Below are 17,114 nucleotides of genomic sequence, written 5' to 3'. Positions count from 1 at the left end.
TGCTGTGGGGTGCCTGTGAAAGTCAGGTTTTGGTGGACTGAGTCATAGCTGTACTAGACTATTTTAAAGAGCATGGAGAATATGAAGACAATGAGGTAACGAGAATGCTTTGAACTGTACTGAAGAATTTGAAGAAAGAAAATGACAAGATACAGTTTTAAAATTCTAGAGCAAGGCTCAGTCAGAGAATCCAAGAGTTGTTATGCTGCTTGTAGTAGCTTCTTATCGACGTCCAAGACATAACAGAAAGAAAATAAAGAGCTTGATCCAAGAAAGATCACTGAATTACAATATATGATGAATGCATAGATTTATCAGGTGTCTTATTTAAAATCTTATCAGAACTCTAAACCCCCTCCATACACACGTATGAAAGGAGAGATACTTGGAAGATTCAAATTTGCTTGAGTTACTCATATATTGGATCCCAGTGATTCTCTGCTCGGATGAGGCTGATCCTTTTTGTCTTCTTGACTATGCAATGACTTAACTTAAAGCAGGTACCTTACAAAAGAAGTTTCAGGTCCTCCTCTTCCACCTCAAAATCCCTCCTTGCCTGCAAACTTTCAACTAGAATATGTCGGAGTATATAACACAATCTAGCCTAAGAAGAGAAAGCTTTCCAGTCAAAAGAATTGTGTGAATTTGCTAATTTGTATTCTCAGAAGTCTGGCAATGTATGCAGAAATTGATGCTAATAGTGTTGAACAGGAAGAGAAGAGCAGAAATGTATCTGGCTTTTTGCCTCAGTCACTAGCTCTAGGTGGCAGCCTGGCATATGTACTACTGCATCTTCAGCAGTACCCATGGCTGCCATCCATGCCGCATGGGCTCTTTCTTTGCTCATCTGCACCACTCCCTGGCTACACACTCCACTGTCATAGCCACCATCATGGAGAAGCTAGCCAAGGCCAATAAAAATCAAGGTGACCCAAGAAAATGGCTTCTCCTCTGAAGAAGATACAGAAAGAGCAAAGATGAAGAAATGTCAAAAGATGACGACAGCCGTGAAGAGGCTGTCAGCCCTCAGAGTAAAGGCAAGAAGGCTACCATAACACAGACAAAGAAGGTGGCAGTTTCTCCAACAAAAACTGGTTGCTATTGCCATGTTTGCTAAGAAAGCAGTTGTCACCTCAGGAAAAAAAGGCAGCAGCTGCATGAGCCAGAAAGCCAGTTATCCCAGCTAAAGCAGTTGGAACACCTGGCAAGAGGCAGCCACATTAGGTCAAGTATTGGCAGCAACTGCTGGAAAGATGGGAGCTGACACCCCAGCCAAGTGGGGAAAAGAATGGCAAGAATGTCAAGAAGGAAGACAGTGAGGGGGAGGGTAATGGCAATCACAAGGAAGAAAATCATCATAGAGAGTGGATGAGGGTAGGTTTGGCCAGCTGTGATGAAAGCAGTAGCTGCTGCCCTTCCTCAGGGGACAAAGGTAATGAGCAGGACATCCAAGAAGACGAAGGGGATGGCCACAATGGGAAGAAGAGGATGCTGAAGAAGGAACTATGGAGACCAGAGCAGCCAAATGAAAGAAGCTCCTACAGAAGCTATTCCTGTGAAAGGTAAAAGTAGGGAGGAAGATGAGGAGGGAGAGGAAGGAGAGGAGGAGACGCAAGATGGGTAGGAGGAGGGAAAGAGGAGAAAGAGAAGTATAAGGAGGAGGAAAAAGAACCTGTCAAAGAAGCATCTGTAAAATGAAAGAAGGAAATGATCAAGCAGCCATTGGCTCCCAGAGCCAAGAAACAGAATGTAGAAGCCACAGAACCAGCTCCATTTTCCAATCTCTTTGTGGGAAACCTGAATTCTAACACATCTTCTCCTGAATTGAAAATGTCTATCAGTGATCTTTTGCTAAAATGGCTCTTCCTGTTGTGCGTGTCAGAACTGGTGTGAGTAGGAATGTTGGCTGTGTGAATTTTGAAACTGCTGAAGGTCTGGAAAAAAGCCTTGGAACGCACTGGTTGAAAAAATCTTTGGCAATAAAATTAAAGAGACAAAAAGGAAAGACAGTAGGAAAGAGATGTGAGAATGCTTTGGGCAAAAAATCTCCCTAACAGCCAAGCAGGTTGAATTAAGGGAAGTGTTTGAAGATGCCACGGAGATCAGATTAGTCAGCAAGAATGGAAAGAGTGAAGGAATTGCTTATGTTGAAGGTTAAGACAGAGGCCGACACAGAGAAAAGCTTTGAAGTAAAGCAGGGAGCAGAGATTGACAGTCAATCCATTTCCCTGCACTACCCTAGAGAAAAAGTCAAAGTCAAGACTACAGAGGCAGGAAGAATAGCACTTGGAGTGGCAAATCAAAAATGCTGTTTTTAAGCAACCTCTCCAACAGTGAAGCATAGGAAACTCTTTAGGAAGTATTTGACATGCCAACTTCTATCAAAATGCCCTACAACCAAAATGGCAAATCTGAAGCGTATGTGTTTACAAAATTTGCTTCATTTGAAGGTACTAAAGAAGATTTAAGTTACTTTCATACAAGGGAAATTGAGGTCACACAACAATCAGGCTGGAGTTGCAAGGATCCTGGGGAACAGATAATGCAGGAAGCCATCCATCCAAAACTAGTTTGTCAAAGGTCTATCTGAGGATACCACCAAGGAGACATTAAAGGGACCGTTTGACAGTTCTATTCATTCAAGAATAGTCACCAACTACGAAGTTGGATCCTCTAAAGGATTTTGTTCTGTAGACTTCAACCATGAGAAGATGCCAAAGCTGCTGAGGAGGCCATGGAAGATGGTGAAATTGAAGGAAAGGACGCCATCTTGGACTGAGCCAAGCCCAAGGGGGAAGGTGGTTTTCAGGGTTCACATAAGGAGCTCTGGAAGCTGAGCTGGTAGCAGAGGATGATGAGGCAGATTTGATTGAAGAGGCCAGGGAGACTTTGGAGGGCAAGGACACTTCTGACAAGGCAGAGAAAGAAGAGGAGGATAAAGAGGAGGAGACCATAAACCACAAGTAAAGAAGAAGTCTCCATAGTTTTCTTCAGTCCCACTGTTTTCCCTTTTCCATCTGAAGGAAAGGACTCTGGCATTTTCCCTCTGCCTACAGAAGGCAGAACCTTCTGAGGACATTTCAGGACAGTATTCAGATCTAAGGTCTACTTGGAAATCCAAATAAATAGCATTTCTAGGGTGATCTCCCTGTTGGTTTTGACTAGATGGTCATGTAAATTTTTTGAGATGAGTGATAGAGCTATTCCTTGTATGTAAATTACGAATTTATGTTGTTTCATTTCACTTATAAAACCATTTAGTTTTCCTACAAAAGTTTTTTTTTTCCTTTTTTTGCATTGGGTGTTTTAAAGAAAGCAGAATGCTTTGTCATGATTTTTGCTTCAATGATATTAGGACAAATTACAATTACTAAACTCTGATATTAGAAAAAAAAGGTTGTTCTGTTAAATAAATCAAATAATCTGAATTGAAATTTAATGAAAACAGGACTTCACATATCAGACATGTAGCTGGACAGAGTAACTAGGATTATGGATCTTCTTGTTTTTTTCTTAAAGAAAAAGTTGATATCTTATTTTTTTTTAATCTAAGAAGATAGATATGTTGTTGGGTAAATAATGACTATTTAAATTTTAAATAAGGAAAAAGGAAATCACAAAAATAGTTTGTAGTAGATATTTTTCCATTTGTGGCTGATCAAAATGTTTTGAACCTATCCTTTATATTTGATAGTTCCCCACATTCCGAATCCCACCTTCCACATCCAGAATCTCAGAAATAATTCTGCCTATGTTTACCACAAGGTGGCAGGCATGAGTCAGTCAACTATGAAACACCTCCATTGGCTAGGTCTGAGATGAGACCAGAGGGGGAAACATGCTGGTCAGCAGGATCCATTTTGCTGATGTGTCTGAAACTAAGGGTGTAAGTAAAACTTACAAGGCTAAGAAATATAGAAAATGCTTGGAAGCTTACTTTAGAGATTACTTATATGTCTTAATTAATGTCTTTTTAAAGATTAAAACAGCTGAGCTATATTCTGTTTTGTGCAATTAGGAGTTTTCCTCTACAAAACAATGAAAAAATAAATGCATTATTATTAATATAAACAGATTTCTTAATGGCTGAACAATTTAAATTATTCTGAATATTCCTCTATACTTAGTAAAATATTCTCCATAAAACATGCCTAATACTTTTGAGTCAAATTAATGATAAACATAAATTAGCTGGACTGAAAATTGTAGTCCCAAATGGGTATTATCTGTCACATATCTACAGTCTCTAAGGTTACAAATGAAGGTAAATGTTCTTTTGCTTTTTGAGCAGCACAAGGGTGGTTGCAAAAAATATGTACTTTATAAAAGGAAGCAAAAAGGGAGATGGGAAGAATGTGGTTGATTCATTTTCTCAGAGAGATTGCTATGTTGTGAAAGCACCTGCTATGTTTAATATAAGAAATATTGGGAAAACATTAATCTTGACATTAAGAAACCAAAATTTCATCTAATCACCTCACAGGTCTGTGTTTGAAGTGAACCTGACTCATATGTACAATGGTGAAACTGAATTTATAAAATTCAAACTAATTTACTAAGGATGTTCAGGGCAATAACTGCCTGATTAAGTTGTATGGCATGAATTTTACCCCTGACAAAATGTACTCTATGGTTAAAAAATGGCAGACCACAATTGGAACTCCTGTTGATTTCAGGACTACCAGTGGTTATTTGCTTTATCTGTTCTGCATTTCTTTTATTAAAAAACACAATAATCATAGATAGAGGAACTCAGCATCAACAGGTCCACCCAATTGGGAAGAGGATGGTGGAAATGATGACCCAAGAAATGAAGACAAATGACTTGAAAGAAATGGTCAGTAAATTGTTTCTATACAACACTGGCCAAAACATGGAAAAGTCTTGCCAACCTACTTGTTTTCTTCATAATGTCCTTTTTAGGGCAGTAAACTTGTTTAAGAAGCCCAAGTTTGAACTCGGAGAACTCATGGAACTTCTGGTATTTCTGGAAAAGCTACTGGGTATGATTCAAGTGATAAAGTTGAGCAAGCTGTTAGATATGAACTACCACTCCAAGTGTGTTTAAAATTCAGATTTTTAATATTGGAAAATAAAAATTAAGTTTTGAAAAATGAAGGTGAATAAACTTAAAACATAAGAGGAGGAACTTGTCTAAGATCACTAACAATGTAATAGATTTATACTTTCACTGGGAGCTACGGTTTTAGTCTAATTTTTAAAAACAATTGCAGAATGTGCTGATGACACTTTCTTTAGTACTCCGAAGACTGAAAGGACTCTGTAAATGACAATCAATCCTGTGTCAGAATTCCTTTTAAACCAGTATAGCCTACCTATGTACATACAGCCTCCCCCTATAGAAACGCAGAACCGTCAGAAATTTTTTGGACTAAGTTCTTCCAGAAAAACAAAATATCCTAGGTAATTTATATCCATTAGTTTAACTATGATCCAACTATGATCCTACAAAAATTTCTAAAACTATAACCTTCATTAGATCTAAATTCAACATAAACTTGTATGTAATTATTTTCAAGTACAAATAACATTCTAGTAGAAATATACCTGACTAGTTTGGCAACTGTAATATATTATACACATGTACACTCCTGTAGTAACTGTATCCTCTTTCAACCGCTAGGGGTTTTCTTTTTTGATTGGTTTGGAATTTCTTCACTTTAAGGAAATATATTAGATAACTATTGTTAACTTTTGTAGGCAAAGATTTGTCAAGAATAGGACATTTTTAGAAAACCTTCCATGATAAACAAAAGTTAAAAGAATTTGCAAATAGAAAGCTTGTACTGCAGAATATTCTCAACAACATATTCCATGAAGATAAAATGAAAAAAAAAGTGAAAACAAGCAAAGGAAGGAACTACACTAAAGGTTTAGTCAATCAAAGTCTCCTTTTAATTTAAATTAAAAATTAGAAATAAACCCAAATAACCAGATATACAAATCATATTTCAATAATAACCTTGAATGTTAATGACCTAACCTCATCCATCAAAAGACACAGACTGGAAGATTGGATTAAAAAGCAAGACCCAACAATATGCTTTCTCCAAGAGACTCATCTCATAGGCAAAGACATCCACAGAGTGAAGGTGAGAGGACTGGAAAAAACATATCACCCGCATGCATTGGAAAAACAAGCAGGGTGTTCTATCTTCATATCAAATAAAGTGAACTTTAAGCCAAAGTTAATCAGAAGGGGAAAATATGGACATTTCATACTGCTTAAGGGAATTATACACGTCAAGAAGACATAACAATTGTAAATATTTATGCCCCCAAACAATGGAGCATCTATGTACATCAAACAAACCCTTTTCAATTTCAAGGACCAAATATACCACAGCACAACAATACTGGGTAAGTTTAAGATGGCTCTGTAGCTCCTGGATAGATCCTCCAAACGAATACTAAATGAAGAAGCTCTAGAAGTAAAAAAATACAATTGATAATCTAAACTTAACAGGCATATATAGAATATTTCATCCATCAATGACTGAATACACTTTCTTCTCAGCAGCACACAGATCCTTCTCTGATACAGACCATGTTATATAAGCTACCACACACGTTGGCATACAATTATGATATTACTTTAATATATTTTTAGCATCTGTAGGGTTATTTTGATAGCTCCCTTTCCAATGATATTAATTTTTGTATTCTTGATTTTCTCTTGATTAGATTTGTTTATTTTTTAATCAATTTTTAGCTGTATTGTTTCTTCTGTATTTCATGTACTTTTGTTCCTACTCTTTTTTTCTTCCAATAAATAATTTGAAAATAATTTGATTGCTATTCTAGCTTCTTTCTGATACAAGTACTTTAAGTTATAAATGTTCATCTGAGTACTGTTTTATCCCATAGATCTTGATATTTTAAGATTTTATTATGACTTAGTTCAAAGCACTTTTTATTTACTCTTCTTGTGCTTTCTTTCTTGATATCTGAGATATTTATAAGTGTGCCATTTAATTTTGAAATAGTTGACATGTGGGGATGGGGTTTTATATATCTTTAGGTAATTAATTTCTAATGTAATAAAACATGCAGGAAACACAGTCTGCATGGATTCAAATTTTTAAAAAAGTAATGGAAATGCTTTTTATATTGATTGTGTTACATACATGTCAGAACTGATTAAATTGCATACTTTACATATGTACATTTTATTTTACTGCAATTTTACCTCAATAAAGCTATGGATAAAAGAATAACAGGACATTTTTCTTTAATAATAGCAAGCGACTGAATCTATCTGAACATCAAGTAAGATAAATCCTTTTACTCAAAGCAAAAGTAAGGGCATGTTAAGGAACATTTCCAATGCAATTAAGTCTTTTTCTTTTACTTTATGACCCATGAGATTAAATTAGCATTTGTTATTTTTAAATGACATTAAGATTGGCTCTCAAAATCACAGCTTATTTTATTTCCAAAGTCATATAATGGTTACATTCTAAAATGTTATTGATAATAGAAACTTTATTTTGAATACTTGGGAGTGTCTCCTGTAAGCCATGTGGTCCTTGGCATATAAGGACCACTTTAGTTTAGTACTTTAGTTTCCCTAAAGTTAGGTGAGGATATTGAGATTGCTGGAAGGATAGAGTTAGTTAAATGTATAGAGCATTTAGAAAAAAGAATGAGCACTTAATAATACTAGTGACTATATTTCCATTATGGTTACTTTATATATTAAATACATGTCATTCATTCTCCACTGGAATTTCTATTTTCTATTTTGGGAGAAGATACACTTCATTCAACTGTCCTTAAAAGGGAGGGCACTTTCGGATCTATTGATTTGGATGACACTCAAAATCAATACAATTGTCCCTGTTTACTCAGGAGTCCCCTCTGTAGAATTTCTGTGTTATTCATGTCAATTCACTAACATACACTAACTCCTCCATCTGAAGTGAGCCAGAAGTTTGTCAGAACTCAGGAAACTAGAACACTGAATCTACTTTTAAACTGATTATTTACAACAAGGAAAACACAGCACATAGAGGGAGAAACAACTATATGAATGTATTTAAAAAGAAGAAATAAAACTTAGTAATACATGATAGGGATTTTGAGAAAAGGGGAAAATACACCTGATATTTTGTCTTGTGTGTTCTTCATTTTTGTGGAGGTGGAGGAGGGTCAGAGGTGGTTATGCAACCTAAGGAATTGTTATATAATCAGTGCTTTGCACAGGAAAGGTTTCGTAAATCTCTTTCTTTCACATAATCAAAACCAAGAAACCTCTACATCACTGCTATAAGGAAGGTAGAAAACATTTTTTAGACTTATTCATATTTTCAAAGTAACTATTATTCATGCCTAAAATCAATTACTTCAATTTCTGTTGTCCTAAAAGAACTATATTTTTCTTCCTCTGACTCCTGAATGGACATTTCAAGGCTAGCTCAGCTTGCTGCATTTGTCACCCAGGGCTCCTTCCATGGGCTACCAACAAAGACACAGTCTTCAGAGGATTTAACATGATATAAATGGTGTATGCAGAAATCAAAACTCTAAGATCTCTGAAATTAGTCACAATTAAGAAGAAATGTCACCCTTCACACTACAGCGGTGTCTTGGGCAATTTTTCCTGTAAGCTGTAGTAAATCTTTGAGTTCCTCCATGAATTTAGCTTGAGAGATCATGGCTAGAGGTGCAGGTTCTGGATGGAGATTGCCTTACCTTTCAAATCCTTTCTCTGCTCTTTACTAACTATGTGACTCCTGGGAACTTATCTGACCTTTTCTGAGTTCACTTGCTTTGTCTGTAAAAGGGAGAAATTATAACATCTCCTTAGGGGTATAGAAAGGAGTAAAGGAAGGGAGAAAGAAAGGATATATCAAGGAGAAATGCAAAGAAAGTTAATAAAATTATCTGTTGCATTTTATATGTGAGGATTTCTTGGAAATTTATCTGAAGGTATACATTTCCATCCATTCTCAATTTCCTGCTCCTACTCTTTAGATTCAGTTGTACTGTATTACATCCAAATTAAAACATAAAATAACGAAATGGAGCAGAATAAACATCATGGCTAAAACAAACTAAATTTGTATGGAAATACAGTGCTAAGATAAAAGTCAAAGATGGGAAAATATAGAAAGGGAAAGAGAAACAAGAAAAAATTCATCTGATACCTGAGAATATCATCTAAACTTCCCTTGTAATGCCCTATTTCAGACAATCCATGTTACTGGCTCATCAAAGTCTCAGTGAAAACCAATTCATATGTACATGTGTGAATTCTCTTTACCATATAATAAAGCCCTGATAAATAAATACATAAATTGAGTTTGACCATATAACCATTAATCATGCAATTCTATCTCTCATTAGAGGCACAAGCTCACAGTTTGTAGATCTCTATTTTTATATTAGTCTCTCTAAGATCAAGCATAAAATGAATAGGCCATTAACTGTGCTTTATTTTTCTCAGAATTAATCTATTAGAGATATGAAACTTAAAATATTTTCGCCTGCTTAAGATTTTAAATTGAAAAATTTATATTCACACAAAAAGTGGTTTCTCCTTCTTTTAGTAGAGAAACCGCATGCATTTATGAGTAATGCAGCAATTTGTGTATTTCATGCAATTTAGCGACTCTTTCTTCTGAACTAGAAAATATAGCATCTTTGATCAAACTCTGAACTTTAATGTTATACAACATGTCATGACATTGATGACACATGGGTTTCAAAAGTAGAATGTAGCCACTTCTATGAAATCAGATTTCATGAAATCAAAATGCATATCAGAACTAGAACTCTCCTTGGAGATCTCAGATACAGAGGGTAGACCTCTTTTAATTGCCAGAGGTCTATTCTAATGGCTTTCATTTTTAACACGTTTTCTTTTTAAATAAATAATTTGCTGGAATGAAGTGAGGATCAAATCCATGCCACTCTGTCATATCATCCCATGATTTAAACTCTGATTCCTCTCCCAAACCTCTCTTCCTTTGCCCATTTCCAGCCTCTGGACTATTACTCTGCTCTCAATCTTTTGAAAGTTTGAAACCCATTATTGAAATGCATCCCTTCTTTTTAAAGTTCAATAAAGTAAAGACCAGAAGAAATAAGAATATTTTCTAAGGCAACATAGTGATTTAGTAGCCAAGACTATAATTTAGATTTCCTGTCTTTTTATTTTGAGTTTTGTAGGATATCCTCCTCCTTTTATAAAGTAGCTGACTGTAAGTAGGTATCTGCTAAAGTATTCCTGAAGTTTTTAAATGATTTTTATATAAATCCTGCATATATGACACTGAACTATATATGGAATTAATTCCAAAAAGAGGCTGTTTTATTCTTACTCTTGTGTTATTTCTTTCAGCTTTAAGTTCAGAGATCTCTTCCTCTTTTTCTAGAAGTTGCTCTCGACAGGCATTCAATTCTTTTGTCAGTGCAGCAAATTCCTGGAAGGGAAATAAAAAAAAAATGTTTGAAAGGGTATTCAAGTTATCAAAAAATAAAGAGAAAAACTTAAGCAGAAAGAGAAAAATGTAAAATAAAAGCTTTGAGTGAAAAGTATGCAGAAAATTGATTCGGTTGATATATATTGCTATTATGAAAGTATATTGATTTTTTTTCAACAGGTACTAATCCATGATACTTATTATGTGCATTTTATTATAATATACTGCTTATATGGATGTATAAAGTGTATTTCAAAAGTATCACATACATCATATTAATATAACTTAGCATTAATATAATATTTATTGCTAGAATGACTTAAGCTTGGCTAATTTTTTGAGTAGCCAACCAAACCTTGCACTTTGGTTCCCAGATAGCAATATTCAGGTTATAGTAGATCATCAAACTAACAACACAAACCCCTGCTTAATGTGCTAGAAATTAAGAATTTTGTTTGGTAACAGGGTGAGGAAAGAGGGAATCTACCTGTCTTACAAAATAATAAATGTATCAAAGATTTGATAAGATTGTCTTGTGAATCTTTGTATTACTGTCTTTCTAAATGGCAAGCTCCGCATGTTCAGTAAGCTTGGCTAGTTCATGTTATACCACCAGCATCTAGGACACAGTGGAAACTCAATTAAGGTCATTTTTCAATAAGTGAAAATGGTTTATATTGTAATAAAAGATTGAAGAGGTCTGGAGTAATCCTATCTTCATGGGCTTACTGAAGAAATCTCTTGTTTTCTTTCCCAAAATGCAAGCACAAAACATGATTAGGAATTCACTATTAGCTGGTGAATTTAAACATGAAAAAGACTGCTTAGAAATACCAGGAAACCTAATTCAACCATTCTGCCACTCTAAATTATAAAAATATTACATAATGTTTTTAAAAAATGGCAAACACATCCTTATTATGATTAAGCCCTTTAGAGTGATTCTCAGTAGTAAAACTGATGCTTAGCAAATATTTAAATATTTGGGGAAACTTAGGTCCAAGCTGAAATGGCATTTTCAGAAGATAAAAAAGAAAAAATAATATGGGGGAGATAGTCTTGGTTAACCTCCATAATTTGCCTCCATAAAGGCAATTTTAGTAAAAAGTAAATGAATATGATGATTATGCTAAGCTGGGAAAGGTTTGGGGTTTATATTCTTGTTTTCTTCAAACCACTTATTTTCCTCTGTTTCTTTGAATGGCATCAACCCAATGGGTACTTCAAAGAACTAAGGGTAGACTCCAGGGCTTAGAATTCAGATGAAAGAGTTCGTTGTTACATTCTGACCAGCCTTACAGATGAATGTTTTCTCCCGTGATTGCTGCCTGCTTAAATGTTGTTGATACCCTGAGCATATTATTTAAGTGGAGAATGGAAATGAGCAACAAGTAGAAAACAGGAAATCCTTCTCTAAAAAATGAAACTTTCTTTATACATTACATAATCGGGTTGGAGAAAAGAAGTGACATATAAAGATTCTCTACTGTATGTTGTTAACATAAAGGCATTTAAGAATAATCCTATAGTCAAACAACATAATATTCACTAAGGTACAATGCAAATCGAATCTGTATATTTAAAACCATACCAGTAAATAAACAAACAAATATGTATCAATATATCTTTCTAGGGGTTAGCTTATTGTCTACAGAAAAACAACAACAACAAAAGAACAAATAAATATTTCAGAATTTTCTTATGAGATCTCCAGTGAAATTATGAATGATTTCTGTTTTTCACCTTCCCCTTATATGTTCCCATTATCAAAACTTTGAAAAAAGAAGAAATAGGCTTTTTTTTTTTTCTTACAGAATAAGAGAAAAATATAGAGGGGAGAAATTAATCAAAAGCAAGTGATATTGATAATAGAGAATTTGACATTTTTTTCTCATCATGTCAGATTCTAAGAAGGTCTTTTAATGCCTAGATAGATAGATAGATAGATAGATAGATAGATAGATAGATAGATAGAGTTTTCATTTCTTAATTTCCTAGCAGATTTCAGGGACTACTTTTACATTTATTACCTTATCTTGCTCTACAGATTCCAAGTAAGGGAATCTCTTTCCCATGAGACTGATGGTGAAGGAAGATGAATTACTAAAATGTGCATCTAAGTTCACAAAGCTACAAAGCCATACAGAGTGAGTTATCTCTGAGCATAATTTTCCATATTGCAAGTTCACTGTTTTTCTACTGTGTCACTTTGAACCTAGTTGTTCATTGGGTTTACATGACTCATATTTGGAGTACATTTAGCAGTCTCCATTTGGTAGTCTGAAGTATTAAACAACCATTACCACAATTATATTTCATAATCTCCCTTAATTACTCCACTGAGAGTGTGGGGAGCTAGGAGACCCAAGGCAGAGCAACCAGTGTTAGAAACGCATGTGTTACACATCTGGAGCTATTGTAGATGCAGATATCAGATATGCAGACACAGTGGAATTAACCATCGAATATTTTTATAGATTTCTTTTGAAATTTTTCTTTTCCATGCCTGCTTCTCCATTTTACTATCAGCATGAAGTAGTATCATCTTGTAAAAAAAAATACTAACACCAAATATATATATATAATTAACATTGAGTCATTACAATATACCAGGAACTCTACTAACAATTTGCATCTTGTTAATTTATTATATTGTTAATCCTAATAAAATTTTCTTACAAACTCTAAAATCTCACTGAGGTGTATATAGATAAGGCATTTGTCCAGTTATTTAGTCAATGCTGGAGCTGGGCTTTGAACTCAATTTTTCCTTTATTGAATAATTAAAATCAGGTATGTTCTCCCTCCTGATCTCAGGGTTTTCCCTTCTAAATTTTTCTTCTTTCATTCTTTGTAAAAGTTATCTTGCCAAAGTTCACAAAACATTCAGAGTTTCCTACTATTAAACACATCAAGTTGAACAGACTTTAATTTTCAAAATTCAAACTATCCAAAACAAGTCCTTTAAAAATTAACTATTACAGAATAATAACAACCACCTTAATTTTAAACAGGTGGCATTTTGTTGTGTTATGCTCTGTGCTAAATATTTAACATGTATTACTTCAGTTTTTATTTTTATTTTTTCAGATGAGGATATCAAAGATTAGTAGGGATGAATAACTTGTTTAAGATCCAAAGCTAAAAATGACCCACCCTGATCCCAAACTTCTTTTACTTCTGCAACACTGCCTCCAACTGGCTGAAAATGGAAAATCTCTTAGAAAATGTATCCTTGCGCTAACCTTCCATTCATACAACAGGTATTGGGATTTGTCACACATCACACCCTAAGCTAGGTACTGAAGGTATAAAGATAAATTAGAGATAGTTGCTTCACTTGACTTCAATGGGCTTTCAGAATTCACATTTAAGACCCTTCATGGGTTACCCTTCTTAACAAGAACTCCACACCCACCACCAAAATGCCACACAAAGGTTAATACTGTTCAACTATTAATACTATTACCAATGCTTCTTTAAAGCCCCTTATTAGAAATTCCATTTTCTGCAATGGAATTCACTTCCCTGTGTTATTTCTTTCTATTTTATCATATATTTTTTTCTGTTACTCTCACATACTAGCCTAATTCATTTTTTAAAGCTACAACCTGTTTTTGTTAATGCTTTATCATATCTCACTGCATTGGGTTTACAATAATGGAGTTACATGTTTATTTCCTCTAAGTAAACAATATGACCCTTTAAGGCAAAGTGATTTTATTTATAACTCTTAGCATACTGCCTAGAACACTGAATACAAATTCAATAAATTCTTATTGTGACAACAGATGTATGGCTTGCTTTCCCTAAACTCTTCAAATTTAATGTCAAATAATCTAGAAGGTAATATTAATTAGTCTTCTTACTCTTATGAAGTGAGAAGATTATAATTTGCTTAATATAGAACAGTTATGATGGCTTTTTACTCTGTAGCTGTTGCTTTGTCTGTATCTGAAATACATTCTACTATATTATACATAGCAATGGTATTATTATTTCCCATGTTTTATTACATTTTTGTAAAGTGATACAATGTCTGCCTGAAAAGTGCCAAATTCAACAAGTATTCAGAAAATCCTTTCTGTTCCTGATAATTTCTACAAAGAGGTATGCAGTATGTCACAAAGCTAGGAATAGGCCAGCTTTAGTACTGATACTCATTATCATGAAACGATAATGTTTACATATAAGTACTGGTGCTGATTGTAAAGATAATAGAATGAATTAGAATATGCATACTTGAAAGAAGATAAATGAGTAGGAAGCAACAATAAAAAAAATCTATTTCATAGTGCTTTGGGTCTATTCCTCCCTATAGTTTGTGCATTTAGATTTACCATTTGTTCATTGAATACATAACATTAATCTTCTTGATTTGGAAAGTGAATATACATCTTTAACCAATATGTTATTTTCCTAGTGTAGTGTTTTTCAAACTATGTTCTTAAAACAGTATTTTAACAAGATTACCAGCAAGCAGCATCCATAACCAAATAAATTTGAGAAATGATATATGTTTTACATTTTGTTCTTACAAATTTACAAACAGGCATGAGAATATAAGACATTTTGAACAAAGTAGGTTTTGTGGCCAAGAATTGAAACAACCTAGATCTTTATCTACAGGAAAACAGACAAATTAATATAGGAACTCCACATAATGAAATATTATACAAAGAACAGAAAAAATAGGCTACAAATTTGTATAAAATGGAAATATTTCAACAATACAATTTAAGCAAAAAAGGTATAAAACAACCCACCATAAAACACAGAATATTATCAGAACTGAAGTCAGTCAGGAATGGATGTTATAAGAAATGTCATTCATATTTTACCATGGTTAAATTTAAAGGAACTCATAGGAAAAGCTGAGTTTGCTTTGAATAACAGAATCAGGAGGAGTCAATCAAACACCAGCCAAAAACCTTTCCAACAACTTTTCAGACCAGTCATTTTGTTCCCCAACCATAGTTTGCCAAATTCTTACTTGTCCCAAGGAACAAAATTACTTTCTCTACTCTGTACTTTTTTTCCTTGGAATTTTAAAGAGTAGTTAGGATCTAGAACACACAGTGCCATAAAATACCCTCAGACCCAAGGGAGTGGTACTCTGTTTTTTCTTAGCATGTACTTGTGCAGCACACACACATGCCTAGGGGCACTCCCTGTGTTATAAGTGTTGGGACACTGAAAATAAAAATTTAAGGTCACTGCTCTCGAAATGCCCATACACATCTGGTATTTGTTACCTGAATTTCTTTATCTTGGAATAAATCTTTTTTCAACACATAAAATTTTTCTCAATAACAATTCAACTCATGATAAAAGAGTATAAAAAGAGGAAAATAAAATAACCATTTTTCCAGTTAGTATTTTTAAAAAGCTGAAGGTGTCATTTCTTAAACATCAATTCAGTTGTTTAATTTCTGTACACTCTTACTTTTTTTTTTTTGGTGGCAGGGTTGGAGCGGGTACCAGGGATTGAATTCAGGGGCACTCAACCACTGAGCCATATCCCCAGCCCTATTTTGTATTTTATTAAGAGACAAGGTCTCACTGAGTTGCTTAGTGTCTCTTACTGCTGAGGCTGGCTTTGAACTCATGATCCTTCTGTTTATGCCTTCCAAGCGGCTGAGATTACAGGCATGTGCCACTGCACCCAGCTTCCTACTTTTAATTTACAAGTCTCTTACATTGTACAAAATCTAAAGTTCCTCCTGTTCAGCAAGTTCAGTAAGTTATCAGCGTTACCTTCTTTTCTCTGTGTTCTCCAGTCTTGCTTTTAGACTACTGTTTTTGAGCACTTTTTTTGAAGCTGGGATCATTGTTTTGAACTTTACATGTCATACCATTTACTCTTCATTTCAGCTTTATTATTCCAACAATGCAGGTGAGAGAACATGGGTAAATAAGATAGGATTAGGTAACTCCAGCAAAGCCCTTTCTGTGACATTGGCAGTATCTGTTTTGGCACCAGCATCCCATAAGGCTTTCAGATCTCAGAGCAAGGAAACCTGTCTTTGTATCTTAACAGTGGTTTCACTAGTGTTGGCTTCTGAGCTAAGGATCACTTTGTGTAATCCATAGTCTGAGTGTCTGAACGGCTAATATCTCAAAGGATAGCCTGTAGGTCAACAGGTTGTCTCAAAGACAAAGAAACTTCTTTTGCTTCCATCCCTGCATATGTTTTTATCGACAAGGAAAATACATTGGCAAAGAAGAGATTCACTCAGTATCTGCCCCTACTTACATTCTATAAGAGTAGCCTGGAGCCAGGCTCCGTGGTGCACACCTGTAATTCCAGCAGCTTAGGAGACTGAGGGAGGAGGATCACGAGTTCAAAGTCAGCCTCAGCAAAAGCAAGACATTAAGCAACTCAGTGAGACCCTGTCTCTAAATAAAATACGAATAGGGCTGGGGATGTGGCTCAGTGGTTGAGTGCCCCTGAAGTCAATCACCGGTGCCAAAAAAAAAAAAAAAAAAAAGTAGCCTTGCCAGGAGAAGAAAGAGCATTCAGAATCAGAGCTTCCCGTGGCCAGCCTTCCTCTGCTTTTGGACTCTTGCCTCTTTGCACCTGGCTAGTCATCATGGCCCCTCAGCTTTGCCAACAGGTGCAGAGCATTCTATTTTCATCCATGCTCATCTTTAAATGCTCATAAT

General features: G+C 34.8%; 1 protein-coding gene and 1 pseudogene across 5 annotated transcripts in view; one reads left to right on the top strand and one right to left on the bottom strand.

Annotated features, from left to right (window-relative positions):
- The window catches only part of Ppfia2 (PTPRF interacting protein alpha 2), a 441,295-nt gene that overhangs the window by 177,927 nt on the left and 246,254 nt on the right, over positions 1-17,114 (bottom strand). For all 5 annotated transcript variants that reach the window (XM_027928005.3, XM_027928009.3, XM_027927999.3 and 2 more), the window contains one exon: positions 10,347-10,448. In XM_027928005.3, coding sequence (XP_027783806.1) covers positions 10,347-10,448 — 102 coding nt within the window. The remainder of the gene's footprint in view (positions 1-10,346; positions 10,449-17,114) is intronic.
- Positions 1,526-2,845, top strand: LOC114088297 (nucleolin pseudogene; annotated as a pseudogene).

The sequence above is a fragment of the Marmota flaviventris genome, chromosome 3 (assembly GCF_047511675.1).
Source record: "Marmota flaviventris isolate mMarFla1 chromosome 3, mMarFla1.hap1, whole genome shotgun sequence".
Lineage (NCBI taxonomy): Eukaryota > Metazoa > Chordata > Mammalia > Rodentia > Sciuridae > Marmota > Marmota flaviventris.
The sequence above is the reverse complement of the archived record's forward strand: the minus strand, read 5'-3'. Positions and strand labels throughout refer to the sequence as shown.